This window comes from Triticum dicoccoides, chromosome 2A (assembly GCF_002162155.2).
Source record: "Triticum dicoccoides isolate Atlit2015 ecotype Zavitan chromosome 2A, WEW_v2.0, whole genome shotgun sequence".
In the NCBI taxonomy this organism is placed as follows: domain Eukaryota; kingdom Viridiplantae; phylum Streptophyta; class Magnoliopsida; order Poales; family Poaceae; genus Triticum; species Triticum dicoccoides.
The window spans coordinates 16,396,232-16,417,678 of NC_041382.1; the positions used below are offsets into that span (position 1 = coordinate 16,396,232).

The window sequence follows — 21,447 nt, forward strand, 5'->3', positions numbered from 1 at the left end:
GCCTCCTGAGATGAGTCGGTGATACAATCAGCGCTGGGATGGTTTTACACCCAGTCGTCGCCCCCAACTCGCCCCAAGCACCGAAATTGATTTACTTTGCAGCCTCATTTCGGCGAAAAAATGGCCCATATAGGCGAGAATAGGCCCATATTCGGCGTGGTTCACCATGTCTCAGTGTTCAATTATCAACACAATTTTTTCTTACCACATATTTCATCACAAAAAAATCAAATACTTCAACAAAATAATACAATAACAAATAGTTCAATACAAATTATATAGTTCAACAAATAAAAACTCGTATTTCATCACACAGCATCCCCCTTAAGCCTCCATAGGTGCTCAATCAAAACTTTCTGCAGTTGATAATGCACCTGTGGGTCTCGGATCTCCTGACGCATACTAAGATAGACAGTCTAAGTTGCCAGTAGCTGATGATCAACTTCGGCTAGAGGACCCTGCCTGTAGTATGGTTCAGTGTCAAACACTGGGTCTTCTTGCTCGCTCTCGATGATCATGTTGTGCAGGATGACACAGCAAGTCATAATCTCCCATATTTGATCTTTAGACCACGTCTGAGCGGGGTACCGGACAACAGCAAATCGAGTGGAGCACACTAAATGCTCGCTCGACATCCTTCCTGCACGCCTCCTGAATCTTCGCAAACCAGGCGTTCTTGCCTCTTGGCACAGGGTTTGAGATGGTCTTCACAAATGTCAACCATCTCGAATAGATGCCATCAGTTAGATAGTACCCCTTGTTGTAGTGCCGCCCATTGATCGAGGAGAATGACCTTCAACAAGCTTGGCAAAGACAGGAGAGTACTGCAACACGTTGATGTCATTGTGAGTTTCTGGCATACCAAAGAAGGAATACCAAATTCAGAGGTCCTATGTGGCCACCGCCTCAAGCACCACACTGCAACCGTCTTTGGCGCCTTTGTATATCCCCTATCAAGCAAATGGGCAATTCTTCTATTTCCAATGCATGCAGTCGATGCTTTCAAGCATCCCAGGAAATCCTCTTGCTGCATTTTGTGCTAGGATCTGAGTAGTGTCTTCCGCATTGGGTGTTCTCAAGTATTGTGGTCCAAACACTGCTACCACTGCCCGACAGAACTTGTAGAAACACTCTATGCTGGTGGACTCGGCCATGCGCCCATAGTCGTCGAGTGAATCACCGGGAGCTTCATATGCAAGCATCTTCATCGATGTCGTGCACTTCTGGATGAAGGTGAATCCAAGAGCGTCGGTGCAATCCATTTTACATTTGAAGTAGTTGTCGAACTCCCGAATGGAATTCACAATCCTGAGGAAGAGCTTTCACCTCATCTAATAACAGCGCCGAAATGTTTTCTCGCCGTGAAGTGAAGCATCGGCGAAGTAGTCAGAGTAGAGCATGCAGTAGCCTTCAAGACGATGCCGGTTCTTTGCTTTCACCCGCCCAGGCACCGAGCAACCTCGCTGCGGCTTTTCATTGCTCGCAAGCAGCTGGGCGAGGGCGGCGAGCACCATGAGATGCTCTTCTTCCTGGACGTCGGTCTCAGATTCATCCTCCAGCAGCGCGGCGAGCGCTTCCTCGTCATTCGAGTCCATTGCCGAGGCAGGCAAATCGCCGAACACCTTGTGCTCGATAGGCGTGTACCCGTCGTTAAACTGTTCCTCCGCGGCCGGAAACGAACGCCGGAAACGCCAAGGGGCTGCCGCGACAAAGCGCTGCTATTTTTCCGGCGGGGAATGACTATCTAGCGATGAAGGGCGGCGGGCGGCGCCGGGATATAGCTAGTGGTGGCCGAGGGCGCGGGAGGTGGGAGGCGAGTCTGGGAAGAAAACTTTAACTTTTTCCCTGACGCCGGAGCCCCCAACTGCTCCCCAGTGCACCGGGTTCAGCCTGTGACCGCCGGGTGGAAAAAAGGCGGAGCCGACGATTTTCGGCGTCCTGGGGGCGCGATTGGGCCCTTTTTCTCGCGTCGGCGCCAAAAAATTAGCCTAAAGGGCTTGTTAGGGGCGCGGCTGGAGATGCTCTGAATGTTACTGTAATATACTACACGGTAAAATGGTAAATGCACCGGCCCTGTACAAGGCTGGTGGCTCCCTTGCCATCCCTGCAGGCGGTCTGCTATCTTTCAAATACTAGCATGTACCCGCGCGGCGGCGCCGCCGCGCCTCATCGATACGAGGAGGCAACCTTCTCATGCTTTTCCTTATATTGAACTGAACGCACCAAGTTTCTCCCAAACCATGCAATCCTACAGAGCATATTCGATATTAATTACTTTGAAGTACAAAAACAATTGATGTAGTATCCTTCAAAACAGTATGTGATCGGCTTACAGTCCTTATTGAATCTATTACATTCTGGAGACTGGAGCATGTTCCTTTTCTTGTCCCAGCCCAGAAAATTTGATCTAGGAATCCTGTTTAAAAAATAAAAATAAGAATTGTACTGCCTTGACAGTTGATGAATAGATGGGAACTTTTCTCGTCAAAAAAAAAAACAATAATCAAACTGAAGATGGAACGAAACAACACTTGCGCACCAGACTTGTACAATAACTGGAGACTAAGTTGTTGTAAGAAAGTGAGAAAATATATCTGTCAAAAAACAACCCACAACTTAATAAGCAGTCAAGTATGTCTCTAGAAAGAGGCCATACCGCCACACTTACAGGCCTCTGTTCTTCACAAACATGCAATTGATGATCATATTCACGTATAACTGTAATACTTTGAGACAACCAGATAGAGCAAACTCGTATACTTGGTAATAATAAAAATCTAACACAGCAAAATTTCTCTATTTGAATGTTCTTTCCTAAAGATATGTCATCATAAAACAACATATCTGTTATAACCAGTTATACAATAAGTACCCTAAACATAAATAGCATCATTGGATATTGAACCTTTGAACTATATGGTGAGAGCAGCCATCTCCTGGATTTTTCAAGTTCTGCTATCGTTAGTGCTTGTTCTATTGAGTTTGGGCACATACGTTGACACTCTCCGGAGCTACTCAGCTGTTGCAAATAACACCAAGGGAGACACAATCCTGTATGAAGCCTTAGTCATGGTATACTGTAATCTTTTCTTTAAGAAAAATGCCCATTACGGGTGATTTCATTAAGAATATTAACAGGTTACATCATATGCCAATGAGTTCAATATATAGAAGGACAGAAGGGACAGGAAGCACAACATGTATTTAGTACAGGTAGCATGCCTGCTAATTTAGCTCCCTACCAATGAATTGGCTTTGCTTCTGTGGAATTGTCTTCTTCTCTAATTACCAAAACTGTTGGTCAGCTGCTATTAAATGGTCAATAATATCGTCCGGCTGGATGAGACATCTCTCACCTATGATGACTCATTTGTGAGATACTCCTGAGAACCTGAGTGAACAGAGCAAGATGCTTTTATCTTGGATGTGGACTCCAAGTATACCGATTAAGAAGGCAAATAAGGGGGACATCAGAGAAGCAAGTTGTAAGAAAATCATGCTTATTTGCAAGTTAAGATATGTTCAGGTTAAACCACACACTGGGACGATTTGCGTTTTAAATGTACTTTTAGGCTACCTACATGTTTGGTTCTGCATATAAATGAAGATCTCAGCACAAAAAAAATAAAGAACACACTATTTGTCTCTATCTAAGCAGGTGACCAAGAATTTCGAAGAATTAACCGTATGACAGTAAATTAAATAGTCACCATCTTAAATAGCATAAGAACAACATACACACGAAGAAGAAACTACACGGCATAACTCAATAGCTATTTAAAAGAAGTATTCCATATAATATATAAAACTTGCTTCTTATTCCTTCTATTACCCAGCGACACACAAAGAGAACTCATTATCTAGCTTAAAATCATTACTATACCATTTTGAGGAAATTCAAAAAAGAAAAATAATTTTAGCAGAACTAAAAGTTACTTATCATTAGTTACCACTATTAATGATATAAAATTCCATCATTTGAAATTGAAACACTAACATACATGTTGTGTGCTGCTCTTTGTTCAAGCATAGGTAAGGAACTAAGTCTTACTTGGATTCTGCAGAAGCGTACCTTCTATCCTTCCACTTCCTCTCATTTCTTCACTACCAGAAAAATGAGCCCGTCAGCATTACAGGGGAAAATATGTACATCCGTGAAGAAAGCTCGTGTAAAATTAGGTAGCATGGCATGTGAACAAAAGATAGATTAACCTGTTTTTCTGGAGGCCTCAACAAAAGGATTGAACAGAAAAATTTGCTTCTTGGATCAGAACATATACACAATCGGTGATCAATGGATTCCAAACTGGTAAAATAGAAAACGATATGGAAGTTCTTAATTCAGTGAATTTTTATATTTGTACATTTTAATACTTGACAATTCAGGAGGTAAACAACAGCAGGATGTTCCTTGGAACAATAAGAATAAACATGACATGATTTGAAGATGAATCATCGTTTTCTACACAACTTATGGGGTAACTCATAGCTTCATTTTGGTTTCAAGTTTAGCAGTGCTAATTGTCGCTAGCGCACTAAAATCAGGCTAGAGATACCACAATATCAGCAAGCAGCAAGAATCAACAAAAGGTAGCTCACCCAGGTTGCCACCATGTTGAAGCTCTCTGTAGTTAACCAATTCATCCCCTTGAGCCCAGTGGAGAACTTCTGCCGTGTTACTTCCGTTTCCAATTCCTGAATCTTGCATGTATAGACCTTATAAGGTCCACATTCTGCTTGGAAAAAAATATAACAGTTCAAGTATGGTGGCATGACAATGTGCACAGAAAACTTTATTTGATTCGAGATATAATTTTACACACCTGCTCACTGTAAAGTTCTGAATTTCTTAACCCAGGTAGAGAGACTTTTTTCTGCAACAACCGAAAGATGCATAAAACAACATTCGAGATAAAAATGAACTAATTTGATTGGTGAATTCACCAAACCCACCTGAAGTTACTACGGGAAAACAGGAGTTCACACTGCACCTGCTATATTGACTACTCAATTTTCGCATCTTTGCTGTAACTGGATCTCTGTTTGATCTATTCAATTTCAATAGGATACATAAGGATAAACATACGACGGCAACCCAGATAAAGTATGCAAAGATTTATTCAAGGATAGAGCAAGCTTACCGTTGCTTTGTTGTGAATATTTCGTACACAATCCGTGGCTTAGCCTGCGCGAACAACCCGAGCGGCGGCGACCGGCGAGCAGGGAGAGGGCAGCCGCGCGGGCTAGGTAGCCACGAACACGCACATGAACCAGGGGTTCGAGCACCCAAGCAAACGCCCCACCAGCATGCGCGCGTACTCATGCACATGGCAGCAGTGGGGGCAGACCGTCCAGAGCACATCTCTGAGACGGAAACGCCGCCGGGAGCAGCAGGAGCGAAACCGGCGCTGGTGGAGGTGCTCTCCAAGAGGTGGGCGAAGGCCCTCTTCAACGGCGCGAAGGGCGGTGTCAGCCGGGGATGGGGATCGCGCCGAGGGGCCAGGAGGTTGGCTAGGCGACAGAAGGCCCGCTTGACGTCCGGGGTGTCGGGGTTGGGCTGGAGCTGGAGGATGAAGAGGGAATCGGGGCGGCCGGAGGGGAGGAGGCACTCGACGGCAAGGTGGACGCAGCCCCTCGCCGGTACGCCCCCTGGTGGCGCCGAGCTCCTCCGCGGCCGCTTGTGGATAAGCGAGGCCGGGGGCCATCTTATAGAGGCGCTGGGGCGGCGGTAGAGCGGCAGGAGATGGGATAAGTGGCGGGCGGCAGGCGGCGAGCGGCAGCAGACAGGATAAGCGGCGGGCGGCGAGCGGCAGGAGTCTTCGAGAGGGAGCAGGCCACCGCCCGGCAGACTGAAAAGTTTGACCATGAATCAAATTGCAGGAAACGACAGTGACAGGAACCAATACAGAACCAGATGAGCGATCGAGACGACGCCGCCGTGGACTGAACGCAAGCATAGGAAGAAACACTAAACATACGCTAAATCTATCTAAATAAGTCATATGGCAGTTCAAAAAATTTGAAACGGCAAACCAAAATCACAGCGCATTCGTACCCAACCAGGTACCAAACAAATACACGTGCCATTAAATGAGTTACCGTCAGGCTGCTTTCAACCAAGTGGGTAACTCTCATTGTGAAAATCTTGTCTGGAATAGAGGCTTGGGTATTCCTCTGATTGCCAGTTACAATCACGCAGCAGTACGCGTTGGTTTCTCAGACTGCATCCCCTTAACTAGTTGTTGAGTTGGTTTTCCCTCTCTTCTTTCCTCCCCCTTCCCGCGGGAGAGGGCGCGGGCATGCGAGATGGTTTTGGGTGGGTAGGGGTGTTGGACAGGCACATGGAAGTGGTCCGGACGCCCGCAAAGCCTCACCCCCCTCGGTTTGCTTCCATTTTGCAGGAAAAAGGACGTCTGAACCGCTACGCGGAACGATGTGTTACCGCGTTGGATAGCAAAACACGTTTGGACCTCCCGGTCCGGACAGATGTGGGCGGTTTGACGGTCAACGTTGGAGATTCCCTAACATTAGCACTAAATGAGTACATGACGGTCTTGTTATTTAGAAACCCGTCTCAATTAATTTACTAGGTTGATACAATAAAACATTCTACCAAGTTCTGTAGATATTTAGATATACTATGGATACAAACACGTATAAATGTGACCTAATATATTAAGATCGCACGCGGCGCATTGTCGTGGCTGCCCCCGGTTGTGCTCTCGCGCGGCGCCGTGCTCCGGCGGCGCTCCGGCTTGTGCAGCGGCCTCTAGGTCGTCCGGTGCTCGGCGGTTGGTCGTCGCGTGGCCCTGTGCCCCCTTGGTTGCTGGGTGGGCCGGCGTCGGGCGCCCCTGCGCGGCGCGGGTGGTGGATCTGGGCGGTTGCGCTCCCCGGGCTCGCCCCGGTGTGTGCCGTCGCCTTGGCGAGGCCGCGGCTTGCGGGGCCGGATCCGGCAGGCCCCTGCCCGGATCTGTTGGGTGGTGCCAGTATTCCTGCTCCCTCGACGGCAGATCGGGTTTTTCCCAACTTGGCGTTCGCGTTTTCTCGGCGTGGTGGTGCTCTGTATTGCGCCTGGTTATGCCTGGAGCTCCCCGGTGTGGTGCTGGCCGGCGTTGTACCGTGCTCCACCGTTGGCTGCCTCTTCCTCCGCCTATCGGCCTATTGCGGTTGCATAGGTCGGCAAAATCCTTGGCCTGCAGATGGCAGCCATGGATGCGGCTTGCTCTCCACGCGGGGGGCAGCCGTGGGCGGGTTGGAAGGGCCCCCTTGTCCCGCTGTCAGCGTTGGTGGGTGTTGTCCGTCGAGTTGGCGAGCTCCATGGCTTTGTTGTGGCGGCCATGGATGCGGTTCCTCTCACCCGGGAGGGCCGTGGCTTGGGGGTTGGCCGTCTTCCCTTGTCTTCGTCAGTGTTCTTATTGTTCGTCCTCAGGTTCCCCTTCATGTGTCTCTGCTGTGGCGATTCCTATGTGACTACACCGGTGGCACACAGGTGTTGTGGCGTCGTCTCGGCTCACGTATCCTTTCGATTGCGCCCCACGACACAGGTGGTGTCGTGGCGTTGGGCAATCTCGGATGCGCGGCGTCTTTCGATTACGTCGATGGTGCAGTGTCTTGGTTTGGTCTACTAGGTGATGCCCTTCGGCCTTGTCGGTGGCACACAGGTGCCGTGGTGTCGTCTCGGCTCGTGTGTCCTTTCGATTGCACCCCACGGCACATGTGGTGTCGCGGCGTTGTGTACTCTCGGATGTGCGGCGCCTTTTGATTGCATCGATGGTACAGTGCCCTGGCTTGGTCTCGGCTGGCCAATGGCGTTCGACTACTTTGGTGGTGCTCTTGTTGTGTTGTCTGTTCTTTCCCTCTTTGTTTCTCCCCTGTTTTATGTGTTGTATGTGTGTGTCCTTTTTTCTTTATCTCTTCTCCTCTTATGCCCCCCTGTATTTCTGGTTCACTTGAACCTATCTTGCAATAGGCTGCAAAGCCTTATAGGCAATATGAATACAATTCAGGTGGGGAAATCTCCCCCCGGTGAAAATTCAAAAAAAAAAATATTAAGATCATAAATGTTTTGTGATCAACCCGGTACTTTTTGTGTGCTTAGGTTTAGCGTGAAGTTCAAATACAAACTTTTCACCTTTAGTGTCGATTTACTGAATGATTTTGATTAAAGTTTTGGAGGACCTTAGTCTACAAGTTTTTTCTCCTGTAGAGACAATTTGGATCAAAGAAACCAGATCAAGAAAAACAAGTATTATACTTTTTCTATTCCTTAGTTCCGTACGATTGCTAACTAGAGGTTACTCATGAAAACTTTCTAGAGGGAGATTAGATCTCCCCTCCCCCAAGCTTGTACAAAATTGTTATTAAGAAACATGTCTTGTATTCAAGACCATCTCTAGATTCTCATAGGATTTAGGATGTCATGGCATTCAAAACCAATGGTTTTTTTCCCTATTTCTACGTGGAATTCTGTGCTTCAAAGTGTCCTTTAGGCAAAATTAGTTGTGTGAAATATAAAAAATTAGTATAAATAGGTGTTTCCGACATGTGATGTTAGAAGCCAAATTAAATAGTAGGCAAAATCCATGTTTAGGTTTTCAAGTTTTTTTGCGGGTAAGAGTTGTATTAATCAATGAGCAAGAGGAATACAATCTAATTTACACAAGTCCACTGCCTCTGGGAGGCGGAGCCCAACCAAACTACTGTTTTACCTTCATCTTGCGAAAACTAAAAAGTCACTAACCACATTCTGGTTGCGATTGACATAATAAACTCTAATTGTACGAATGGATATCAAATGCTTAATCTCAGTCACCAGGGAAGCGAAGATTTATCTATCTATGTCTCGACCATTAATAATGTTCACTGCAACTGTTGAGTCCATTTCCACGAGTATCGGAAGCTCTGGTCTCTAAATTGCAATGGAAATACCCTCCATGCATGCACCCAGTTCTGCCTCAAGAGCATTACGACAAGAGAAGAGTTCTCTAACACTACGAGAAAATAATATTGCGCAGATTGTCGCGTAACACCATTCCGGTTGCAGCATTACCATTCTCAGTCCAAGATCTATCTGAGTTGAGCTTCACCCAGCCCGCCGGTGGAGGAGTCCACTTAACAGGCATTTTTTGCATTTGTAATTCATGTGGCAGTCTGTGCAAGTGATCAAGGGAAATAACAACCTTTCCTTTTGCCGGATCTACTATCGAGTTCTGGGCAATCACGAAAAGAGACTCAAGATTGCTACAAAGGAAAGTTTTAGAGGCCTGCATCGGAGGTGGGATATGGCCCTTTCAATCTGACTGAAGGGAAAAAGAACATCTAGCAACCATTCAACTCCCGTGTTGGTGATCTCCTATAGTTTTGCAAGATGCCAAACATCACTTATACATTTCCAAAGGTCCACTACCAGTGGGCATCTACACAAAGCATGGAAACATGACTCTGTTTCTCTATCAAAAATCGGACAAACATCCTTTCCTTCAAGTCCCTGCTTGTGTTTATGTTGCCACGTTGGAAGGGAATTAACAGCCACTCGCAATGCAAAATTCTTAACAGAAGGCAGAACATTGCAGCCCCAAAAAAGTTTCCAACACGCCCTCCGATCATCAGGCGCCAAACTAGTTGATACTGAATTGGGTTTGTACATCTCTTCGAAGGCCATATCATAGGATGACTTCACCGAGGAACACACCCATCTTCCGCGGTCCCCCATGCAAGCACATCATCGCCGAGTCTTGGAGAGGCACGGATTTTTAAAATCTCTGAGACATCACATGCGAGAAAAAAAGTTTGTAGCAAGTTGACATTCCAAGAGCCATCTGTATACAACAGTCGCGAGACATAACATAGCCGGTAGCGGCCCTGTGAAGAGATAGGCGTATATGAAAAAGGTCTTGGGATCCAAATATCCCTCCAAATCCTTATACTTTGTCCATTACCAACCCTCCAAACCAGACCCTTTTTCAGAAGATCTAGGCCATGAGAAATCGACATCCAAGAAGATGATGCATTTCTCGAAAAAACAGTGTCCTCCAATTTCCCATTTGGCTAATACCGAGCTTTGACGAGCTGAGCACAAAGACTCTCAGGCCTAGTCAACAGCCTCCATGCCTGACGCGCTAGAAGTGCTTGATTGAAAATCTGGAAGTCCCTAAAACCAACACCACCTTTACTTTTCGGTTGTTGAAGCTTCTGCCAAGCCTTCGAATGGACCTTACGTTTCCCTTTACTCGCTCCCCAATAAAAGCTCCTGACCATATTTGCCAAGTCATCACAAACTGAAAAGGGTAATTTGGAAACACCCATGATATAAGTGGGAAGTGCTTGTGCCACAGCCTTAATAATGACTTCTCTACCAGGTACATACCTCAATGACAAATTTCCAATTCTCTCTTGCAGCATCACTTGCAGCCTTGTGGTCTTGGGTGACCCTAATATATTATATCACATTTATATGTTTTTCTGGAACCCCAATAAATTAGAATAAACTCCGTTAGAAGTCTTTTAATTTTGCTATTTTTTACTGTTCTATTCATAAATTTTTTAAAATGATAGCTTGGTTAAATAATGGAAAAACATGAATTATGAAAAATTTAAAAATAAATAAAAGTTTTACATTCACATGCGTAAATATGTTTGCCAAATATTTTTTAAATCCAATATTTCAAAATAAATTGACCATGTATTATAATTATTATATGCGTTGCATATTATAAAAGTGATATTCATATACTTATAACATATTCATCACGCATGGTAAACATTTTCAGCTTATATTTATAAAAAGTAATTCATGCATAAAAACAACACAGAAAAAATAAATGGAAAATATGAAAAATTACAATAGAAAAGAAGAAAATTGGTAGAAATATAGGAGGAAAGAGAAAATAAAAACAATGAAAAAACAAAAAAGCAACTAAATCTGAAACAACAAAAAAAGACGGACACAATCTTACATTGACTGCCCCAGCAACCAACACAGGGTTGCACGCGCGGCCGTCTATAGCTTTTTTTGTAACAATATTAATATTGGGATGGAGTTGTATTTTATTTGTTACACCATATATTGAAGTGTGTTTGCTCTAGTTCATTATTTCTGAAAACATTTGTCGTTTCTACGCATGCTTGCAATGCAATTTTTGGCCTATGTGTTCCTGTTATGACAATCATTGATGTCATCTATACAAGAGGTTTTTTTAAAAACAAAAATTTGCAAGTAAGAGCAAATGAGCTCCCCACAAAAAAAAAAGATAATCCAGAAAAACTTTGGGGACATCCGGTAAACCAAAAAACTTTGCTTTTCTTTCTTTGAAATGGGGACATGTGGGCCCAGACTTCTCAGTGGGTCCTACTCATTGCCTCGCCGCGTATCAGTTTCGGCCGCCTCCAACTCTGCTCCTTCCCGCTTCACCCCCCTGCTCCTGCTTCGCCGGTCTAGACCCGGTCCACATGAACCTGCAAGCTGGGACCCGCACGCCATTGAGACAAAGCAGGGGAATGACGGTCGCGGTGCACCATGGACCGGCACCACCCACCACGTGACCGGTAGCTGGGATCCGATGCTTGCTCTGCTTTGCGCTGCAGGCCGGCCGCCAGCGTCTCTATGTGATCCGATCACAGCAAACCGTAGGTGGATACGTTATTCAATTCCTCCTGTAGTACTCCCTCCGGTCTTTTTTACTCTGCATATTAGGTTTGTCTGAAGTCAATCTCATCCAACTTTAACCAATTTTACGTAAAAAATTATTGACATTTACACAACAACACCAACATCATTAGATTCATCTCGAAATATATTTTTATATTATATTTATTAGATATTATAGATGCTAATAATTTCTAATATAAATTTGGTCAAACTTAGCTAAGTTTTACTTTCGGCAAATCCAATGTGCAGAGTAAAAAGGACCGGAGGGAGTAAATACCCATTTGTATGTATCTCTCCGTCCGAAAATACTTATCCTCGAAATGGTTGTATCTAGACTTGTTTTAGTTATAAATATATCTATTTTATCCATTTAAAAGACAAGTATTTCCGGATGAAGGGAGTATATTTCTCTACCCTGGCGAAAATATTGCATGGAACAACATTATACCTGCTCCTTATACATTTCAAAACGTTTTGGTTCAAAAACTTCAAACCACCAAGTCAAAGATTTTCCTCCCTTTTGGTCGATTTTTATACAAGATATTTGCCTGATCCAGTAATAATAATAATAATAATAATAATAATAATAATAATAATAATAATAATAATAATAATAATAATAATAGATACGCATGGTTGCTAGCGGCAATAAGATATGGACAATTCCCAACAGAAAACAAGATATGGTCAACAGACTTTATGTATATATGCCTTGATCCTGTCACGCACTCTACAGAATGGATGTTCGCACATTGTTTTGTGATCTTAGTCAAACAAGGCGCACCTGGGATGATCGACTCTTACCACTTTACATCCAAACGAACCGTCACCCATTATCTAGTTGCATCACCACATCTTCAGCATTACCCGGCCAACCGTCGGAGATGTAATAGTAATATAGACCATGTTAACGCGAAGAACTCAAAGCTTTTCGTGCTACATGGCGGACGCCTCTATGTTGTTTTGCACCAGCGGAACTGTTTATACCCGAACAAATCGTCATCCTTTGTTTAGTTGCGCCGCCACGCCTCGAACATCCGCGTCCCAGCATCACCTGGCGAACCGTCAAAGCTGTAATACAGACTGTGTCAACGCGGAGAACTCAATGCTTTCCCTCCCTCGCGAGCCCCCTCCCCCCTTAGTCGTCCCCCGGTAGCCCCATTATTATTCCAGCCAACGTAGCAACGGAAAGATTACGACTTTCGTGTTTCGACGCCAACATTTAAACCTCCAACGGTAAACTCAGTCGAATTCCGGAAAGAAACAGCCATCGCCAGCCCGCCTCCCATGATCGCTGATGCGCGGGATAACGATTCGCGCATCGTCTTGCACCGCGGATAATCTCGGCAACAAACATTTGCCAAAAACGTGAGCCGAAAACCCTCTATAAAGCACAAAAAAAACCTCGAGAAGAACAAGAGAGAGAAGGAGGAGAGAGAAACAAAGAGAGCTCTTGAGTTGGTTTTCCCTCTCTTCTTCCCTCCCACCTTCCCCTCCTCCTTCCCCCCGAAGCCAAAGCTTCCCGCTTCCCCACCTCGCCGCCCCGCCGCGGCCGGGCCAAACCCTACCCCGTCCCCGTCCCCGCTCGCCGCACGCCGGCGCGCCATGGACGGCTCCCCCAGCCTCCCGCTCCCGCTCCTGCGCCCGCGCCCCGCCCACCGCCCCCCGCTCCCGCCGCAGGTCTTCCTCCGATGCCCCGCTCCACCGCGGGGTGCCGTCCCCGCCGCGCCGCCGCACGTGCACTACTTCCGCGCCCCGTCGCCCATCCCCGTGTACTCCCCGCGGCTCCCCGGGCCCCGCTACATCGCCGCTCGGCCCCCGACGCCGCCCCCTCCCGCGCCCGCTGCTGCGGCCGCGGCGCCCCCGCGGCCGCCCCAGGCCTCCCCCGCGCAGCTGCCGCCTCCGAGACCGCCGCAGCCGGTGTACGAGAACGTCGTGCCGCCGCCCAGGAGGAGAGGGAGGCCCAAGTCCAAGGCGCCGGTAAGTCAATCGAAATGTACTACATTCAGCATTGCTGTTTCAGTCTGTTCGTAGCTAATTGCGGCGATCCTGCATCGTGTGCGCGAGAAATCGTGATTGATCCTAGTGTTCGTCACCACATTCGATCGTTCAGCCCTGGGCACCGTGAATTTCGGTGGGGTTTTTGTGATTTCCTGTAGGTTTGCATCAGGAAGAGTTTCTGCTAGCTGAATCAATTGACAGTGAGCTCGAATGGTCCTTTGGGCAGTGGTAATATGTCCAGTGAACTCTACCATGACTAAGGGCAACACTGTAATGTTCCCACGGTTAGCTGTACGGCCAATGTGCGTCGTTATGATCGCCGTGTTAGATTAAACTCTTGCGGTGTTCGAACAAACCTGCACTCCAAACATGAAATCGACGTCCGATTGACGTGCTCTGTTTTGGAGGGAACATCTCAGATGAAGACTAGTATTTAGTAAAGCAGCATTGTGTATGTGAGCTTTAGTTTATATATATGCATCCTCATTTAGTACTTCTTCTATGCAGCTTATCTTTCTCTTCAGCTTAGAACTGATCATAGTAACATGTTCTATGTGTATGTTTGGAGTGTCGACCCAGGTTGTCTAAGTATATTTGTAGTTATGATTTTAATCTTACCTTGAATGTCTAAAGTGAGTTGTAGAAGCATATAATGTCTTTGGATGATTTTCAGGCTGAGGGTTTATGACCTTTTGCACCTGGCCTTATGAGATAAGACTGTCCTGGTACTGAACTTATAGTGCAACGCTGCGCACAATTTTCTTATAAAAATAGTCAACTCTGTTTTTGCAGTATATATATCCGAACTTCATTTTCACCCCTTGGAATGAGGGCTTATACTTGCTGAATTGATTTGATTATATCCTCATTTTAAAAAAGTTAGAAAGTTAGCACAGCATACCGTCCATTTCAAGACTCATGGATGCCGTAATTCATCTTTAGAAACGACATAGTGTTCTATTATGGTTATTTCAATTAGCTGCATTCTGTTAGCGAGTTAGTGTACCTATGAGACTATAAGTGTTACTGACATCTTCATGTATCTTCTTCACATGATTTAGGAAAATGAGCAGAAAATTGAAATAGAAAATGCCCAGTCTGAAGTTGGGAAGGGAGAGATTAGTCAAGGGCATCATAAGGAGAGTACCACTGGACCAACAAAAGGTATCAAGCGAGCAAGAAAACCACATGGATCAATTGAAGGTGCGTTCTTGGTTGCATTTAAGTCAGTTCACAAAATATTCGATGTGCGTCACTTTGGTCATTTGATGATAATACTTCCAGTTTATTATTGAACCAAATTTGTTAATATAATAGTCATTTGTTGACGGCACCAATTTTGCTTTCAGGAGATGCAGCAAACAACTGCCGCTATGACAGTTCACTAGGTAAAGTATGCTGTTGTTCTTCCAAAGTTAAAAAAGAGATGATGTATGTTTGTTGCTTATTATTTTCTTCATGCCAGGTCTGCTGACAAAGAAATTCATCAACCTGCTTAAAGGAGCAGAAGATGGAACCCTTGATTTAAATAAAGCAGTTGAGATACTGGAGGTCTGGTTTAGTATATAGCAAAATGAAATTTGCTTTCTACTGTCTCAGCCTCGTTGGTGTCTGTTCTTTTTTCATTGTCTGGAGTTTAGTGCCTTAATGTCTTTTTAGTTTTATTAATTTCTGTAGGTGCAAAAGCGGAGGATATATGATATAACAAATGTCCTAGAAGGTGTAGATTTAATTGAAAAGGGCCTGAAGAATACGATTCGTTGGAAGTAAGTGCCCCATGTTTCTGCTTTTAATGCATTTTCCCAGTCGTAGCTTTTTACTGATGAAATAAATACATCTGAAGGGGATTTGACATGTTACTGCCTAAGGAGGTGGAGCTCCAAACTTCTGCATTGAAGGTACACTATACTACTCAACTGTATGATCTTCATTTTCTGTTTTTATGTTTTTGTTACTATATTCATGCTTTATATACATACACTGTGCGTGCATTATTAAGCTTTAATTTATTTTTCATTATTACAGAGGGACGTTTATTTGCTCATTTTTCTACAGTTGCATTTAGTTTCTAATTGTAAATCATATGACTAATCAGACCATGGGTGTTGCAGCAAAGTGTTTCTATAGTGAATGGTGTGTACCGATGATTTAGTGGATGCAACACGCCCACTGTCTTGTAAAAGAAAGTTCTAGGAAATATCCAAGTCATTATGAGTATATCTAAGATAACCAGAGGAATAAAGCACGTATCAGAATTCCATTAATCTATGTTAAGCACACTTCGTTTGACTGAGGGCTTTCTGCCTTTCTCAAAGTTCACAGTATTGTCTGCAAAATGCAATCCCCCTTTTTTCCCTGATGAAACAAAATGCAAATTAGCAGGCCCATCTTCTGACAGCAAGCCAGTCGACCTGAACATTAGCATTATTGTCCTAAACTTTTGTATAAAGTTTCATTTGATTATATTACAGGAGGAACTGGACTCATCACATGATGAAGAATGCAGGTTGGATGAGGAAATACGGTAAGTTCCTTCTTTTCACCGAAACAACAAAAATACCTGATCGCTGCTCTCTTTTTTGATGAATAGTTACTGATTCTGCAGAGAAGCACAAGAGAAACTGCTGGCGCTCAAACTAAATAAGGACAAAAAAAAGTAAGATTGTCGTCTCTTATGTTCACAAATAATATTTGTTGCTACAATCAACCGAGTCCTTATGTATTTCTGTTTAGGTGGTTGTATCTTTCCAAGGAAGATATTTGTAAGATTCCTCACTTACAGGTAAGAAAGTTCCTTTCTTCATGTCTGTTTCTTCTTCCTGTAATCACAAAGGCATTTCAACAATTGCCCCACTGATTGCAGGGATCCACTCGTATTGCAATACATGCTCCTCACGGAACCTGTGTTGAGGTTCCAGATCCTAATGCGGTAAGCAATCTCTAGTTACCTTTCAGCTATGTGGTTATAGCTGATTGATCTGTCTGGTTGTTGACGCTACTTCATTTACCAGGATATGGACATCTGCAAGGACCTGGAGTCTCAAGAAAAGCATTACCAGCTTCTCTTGAGAAGTTCAATGGGTCCCATTGATTGCTTTTTGATAAGGTAAACTGCCGCAAACCACTTATTGTAGAACTCACACTCAATGGTACTAACGAAGCTGCTATTTTCTGCCAGTGACCATCAGGGGGTATCCGACCCAGAGCAGGTGGCACAAGACAATTTGGATCATGCATCCACAGCTGGAGGTTCAGATGCTCCAAGGCCGGTGGATGATCATCCAAGTCAAGCTCCCGAAAAGGGAGAGGGCGACACTGTCGGCAAGCATACATCGGAACCATCCAGTACACATGAACTGATGTCTGGCATTCTGAAAATCGTACTGCCAGATACTGATGTAAGGAATGCTATTAAAACAGCATCACAGACCCAACTAATCAAGGCTGCTCGACACTCATGGTCTTCCATTTTTTTTGCAGGCTGATGCTGATTACTGGCTCGCATCTGACGTTGACGCTACCATGACTGAAACATGGGCCACTTAGACTTGGTCCGCCACTACGTGGCGAAATAGCAATGACTCCACAATGCACATTCGCATTGGCGAAGGAACCGGAGCCTGGATCAGTAGGCCCACCTTCAGCGGGAGTCTTTCACTGGGTAACCGCAGATTTTCCACCCCCCCGGCGCATGCTCTGTTCCGGACTTTTGGCTGACTGGCAAAGCAGAGAGAGTATACTGTAGGCAGTAGATGTTGTACATTGGCAGGATGGTTGTAGCTGGTACCTCCTCCTGTGCATCTATACATGGGATAGGCTCAGCAACTGGGCCGTCCATTATACCGGCCTTCCTTAGTGGGACTGTGTGTGTGTATACCAAGATAGGAAGGCAACACAGTCCAGAAGAAGGCCAACATCCACCGGTCGGTGCGTGTTGTGTTGTTATCTGGTCTTCTCCCCCATTGAGGAGCGGCATCGGATGTATATCCTGACTGGCAACCTAGATTGCTGGTAGCATATCAATAAAGGTCAATACTTCATACCGATCATTGGTTCAGCTGTGTTACTCGATATGATCATCATGAACCATTATCTTAAATTCTGCTGCAGCCTTTCTTTCGGCCGCGGTGGGCTCCTGTGTAGCTCATGTTGTGCTGTTCATTGGTGCGTGTTCCACCTGCGCCTCCTTGACTGTTTTCATATCTTGACACAGCATCTTCTTGACGCCTACAGTCTGATCTCTCAGGTTGTATTTTTGGTTTCATGTGTTGAGATATCAGTGTGCACAAGGGTACACCATGCATGATCTTGGCCATTTCTCAAAAGAAAGAAAAATGATGAAGTACTATGTACTAGCTATAAAACATTTCAGGAAGAGATGATCAATTGTCTCTTCGCATTCGCAAAACTGGCAACTCTTGTCACCTTTCCAAAGAAAACTCCGTAACTTGTCCTTGGTTGGAATACTAGTATTTCTCGGATCTTGGTACCAACCATATCAACACCGTGAGTCTAAGAGGTAGTTTGACTTTCTAGAGAAATTTATGGGAAAACCAAGAGTTGGCTCAACGAGCTTCCCATAAAAGGAGCAAATTGGAAATCGCTTGCTATGTTTTCTTTCTGAAATGTTTCAGAGTCTGTTTTGAATAGAAAGCAATAGGAGGCCCCCGTATACAGGTCCTGTGTATCTAGTTCATTATATGTATTTCGTGTCCTGTGAGAAGCTTGCATTCCTCTTCCCACTTATAACCTCGAGAAGTAAGACGCCGAAATTGTAGATGTCCGACTTGGTCGACAAAAGACCCTTGGAGTCATACTCCATCAAAATTCCTTCAGGCTTCTCAGTTACTACATTCATGCAAAAGGAAGACGGGCTCGAATATGGACCCAATGGCAATCAAAGTGCATCTTTTGTTTCCAAACTTTTGGTTCCTCCAATGTCTCAGATAATTAGATCTCCTAGGCACAAATAGTGTATGTACATGAACTAAGTCTAATGATGATCTAAAGTCTTAAATGTCACTCATATATATATGCATATCCATCTGATAGTGTCCACTTTCCCTCACACAAATTGCCAACGCCAACCACCAAGCATTCATCTTATATGCGTGTCTAGAATAGGGTGCATCAATGTTTTTCAATTGCTCGTGACATATCTACTCATTATATAGAGAGAAAAGAGGTTTTTTTGGCATCTCTTTCTAATGAACTTCTCTTTCATTCTTCATATAGATTAAGGGTGTGTCTAACTAACAATCGACTGATTTTCATTTAATCATAAGTCAAATTTGTGTCCAATCATTTTGCGCCATGTGTGCAGGCTTTAGTCAAAATTTGGACTGACCGCCCACAAGACACAAAACAGGCCAGGTACAAACAGTGTACGCAGGACCTGTACTAAACCACCTTGCAGAGCTGCTACTGATGATTGGACTGAAAATCCACCACATGGCCATTCTGATCACCCGCAGTTTAGACTTCAAAGCTGCATATGAACGCTTGCACACTTCACCTCAGTCAACGTGCTTTGTCTGTGATTTTCTCTGACTGTGCTGTCATTTCTTTAGGAACTAAGCACAAAACCCATGATAAGAGTGGCAGAGAATAACAACGCCACCGAATCACTTGTGTCCAATAAGTACCGAATTTTGTTGTTTTAAGTATCTTAATTGCTATTCTTACTGAGACTGCTATCAGGCCCAAAACGGAATAAAAACCCCATCCAAAGATGATGGCTTATGAACAACACACAATGCATGCCCAGTTTGTAGGGACATACAGTGTTTCAGCAATGCTTGATACATCTATAGAAACAAAAGAATTGTTATTTCAACGCCCCTCTATTTCAGTAAGAGTAAAACTATTTGCGGAAGTCTGGATATCTTCTCTGATTTGCTCCATTTCAATTCTTCGTCGCGCGAAGTAGGCCGGACGATTGGGGTCCAGAAGTGTGGTGCTTCCATTCTCCAGGACGAACACAACATATGACATAAATGGCCTGTCATCTGGGTTCTCCTCGACACACAACAGTGCTAGATGGATGCAAAGCACAACTTCATCTAGTGAACAAGCATCCATGATAGATGAGTCTGGCAACTCCTCTGCCCGCCCTTCTTTCCACATAGTCCATGACTGAAACAACCAAGAAGCTTATATTATTAATTTTCTTTTTGTTAGTCAAAATAAAAAAATGTTTTCAAAACTAGATCCACTTTTCAAATGAAAATTCCGAGAAGTCTTCTGTGTACTCACATAGATTATGAGGCTAGGGAAACCCATGGTTTGACTATTGGAATTTCTTCTAATACCAGTTACAACCTCTAATAGTAACACACCGAAGCTGTATACATCAGACTTGGTAGAGAAGAGGCCTTCCATTGCATACTCAGGAGCCATGTAGCCACTGCTTGATCATTTTAGTTGCAAGAGTTACTAAATTGAGAGTTTTTTTTTATAAAAAGAAGTTAATATGATATTTCTTTCAATGGATACTCACTAGGTCCCAACAACGCGTTGAGTATTTGCATTTTGTTGGTTATCGCCAAATATCCTCGCCATACCAAAATCTGCTATCTTGGGTTTCATCTCTGCATCTAGCAAAACATTTCCAGCTTTCAGGTCTCTGTGAATTATTGTGAGTCTTGAATCTTGGTGGAGATAAAGAAGCCCCCTTGCGACCCCTTTGATTATATTAAACCGTGTCGACCAATCCAGTAGCAATTTTCTTGAGTCATTTGTAAATAGAAGGAATGTAAGAAAAAGAATGTTTTGAGATGTTATAGGATATGATGGTGTGTTCCTAGAATATGTACCAAAAAGGGTAGCATCCAAACTCTTGTTAGGCATATATTCATAAATCAATAACTTTTCATCCCTGTCCGCGCAACACCCAAGGAGTTGAACCAAGTTTCTATGTCGCAATTTGGCAATTAGAATTACTTCATTGGTGAATTCCTTTGTTCCTTGCTGAGAATCCTTACTAAGCCTTTTGATAGCAACTTCTTGACCACCTAACATTCCCTAGAGAATTTGAAGGTAAAACCCTAGATACATGAGCCACTAAATTATGTTGGTATTACAATGAATAATATAGAAAATTCTTGAATATGTTACCTTGTAAACTTTGCCAAAGCCTCCATGTCCAATCTTACACGTTTCACTGAAGTTGTGAGTTGCTATGGCAATTTCCTCAAATCTTACAAATGGAAAATCATGATCATGGGGAGGGTTTCCTACATCAAGCTCACCCAATGATAATTTTTTGCGTTTTCTCCATTGTTCACTCTTACCTGCTTCCACAATATTATAATCATTTATTCTTTGATGAGTATATCATGGAAATAGAAATAATAAATGAAATGTTCTTTTTTACTCTTGGAACCCGCTGGTGTTCGACTAATACCCCCCTTATGAACACATACTTTCCCTAGAATCCCCCTGTCACCCCTACCTCCTCACCCCCATAGCATGTGCATTGTTCACTCAATCAGGCTCACCTATATCCTCGATACCTCGAATTCATAGCAAGGTTACACATCATCACTCTTTGTTTTATGAAGCCAGGTGATGTCGAGTATGGTTTCTCTGGCATGTGGACTCCATTATTATTTTTAGTAGATTGTCCATTGTGATTACATCATTTGGTTAAAGCAAGCTAGACTCATATAAGGGTTATTTTCTCTAGTTTTATGTGTCCAAACGATGTCAAGATTTTGTAGTCCAAGGGTACAACATGATAGTAAATATGAATTGCAAGCTCAGATGGAATATCTCATTTTTGAGAGAGAGAGAGGGAG

At 44.1% G+C, this 21,447-nt stretch overlaps 2 protein-coding genes and 1 long non-coding RNA gene across 9 annotated transcripts in view; 1 reads left to right on the plus strand and 2 right to left on the minus strand.

The window, feature by feature from the left end:
• Positions 1–1,990: 1,990 nt before the first annotated feature.
• Positions 1,991–5,852, minus strand: LOC119352798. 7 transcript variants are annotated; one of them, XR_005170231.1, is made up of 9 exons: positions 5,142–5,851; positions 4,954–5,048; positions 4,824–4,874; positions 4,600–4,733; positions 4,052–4,099; positions 3,243–3,391; positions 2,906–3,019; positions 2,334–2,416; positions 1,991–2,248 (listed from the first exon to the last, which is right to left on the minus strand). It is a non-coding gene; the product is annotated as an uncharacterized LOC119352798 (long non-coding RNA). The 7 variants fall into 7 exon arrangements; XR_005170230.1 differs by lacking the exon at positions 2,906–3,019 and having other exon boundaries at positions 1,995–2,248; positions 5,142–5,847; XR_005170232.1 differs by lacking the exon at positions 2,906–3,019 and having other exon boundaries at positions 1,995–2,248; positions 2,355–2,416; positions 5,142–5,846.
• Positions 5,853–13,252: 7,400 nt separating this feature from the next.
• LOC119357429 (transcription factor E2FC-like) lies at positions 13,253–17,684 on the plus strand. The gene is made up of 13 exons (XM_037624386.1): positions 13,253–13,627; positions 14,710–14,851; positions 14,998–15,036; positions 15,114–15,199; positions 15,326–15,414; positions 15,492–15,546; positions 16,120–16,172; positions 16,254–16,304; positions 16,382–16,430; positions 16,512–16,577; positions 16,660–16,754; positions 16,827–17,046; positions 17,129–17,684. Exons 1-13 carry the CDS (start codon positions 13,253–13,255, stop codon positions 17,192–17,194), a joined length of 1,386 nt encoding a protein of 461 aa, XP_037480283.1. The 3' UTR covers positions 17,195–17,684.
• Positions 17,685–19,480: 1,796 nt separating this feature from the next.
• The window catches only part of LOC119357430 (G-type lectin S-receptor-like serine/threonine-protein kinase At1g11300), a 3,603-nt gene continuing 1,636 nt past the window's right edge, over positions 19,481–21,447 (minus strand). Inside the window, exons 2-6 of the mRNA XM_037624387.1 lie at positions 20,765–20,846; positions 20,464–20,671; positions 20,148–20,385; positions 19,904–20,054; positions 19,481–19,783 (exon numbers count right to left, since the gene is read on the minus strand). Of these exons, the coding sequence (XP_037480284.1) occupies positions 19,481–19,783; positions 19,904–20,054; positions 20,148–20,385; positions 20,464–20,671; positions 20,765–20,846 (982 nt within the window). The remainder of the gene's footprint in view (positions 19,784–19,903; positions 20,055–20,147; positions 20,386–20,463; positions 20,672–20,764; positions 20,847–21,447) is intronic.

Excerpts from the sequence above, each read along its gene's own strand:
- LOC119357429 (XM_037624386.1), top strand. The coding sequence starts at position 13,253 with ATGGACGGCTCCCCCAGCCTCCCGCTCCCGCTCCTGCGCCCGCGCCCC. Across the intron at positions 14,852-14,997 it reads ACCACATGGATCAATTGAAG|GAGATGCAGCAAACAACTGC; the intron begins GTGCGTTCTTGG and ends TTTTGCTTTCAG. Across the intron at positions 16,305-16,381 it reads CTAAATAAGGACAAAAAAAA|GTGGTTGTATCTTTCCAAGG; the intron begins GTAAGATTGTCG and ends ATTTCTGTTTAG.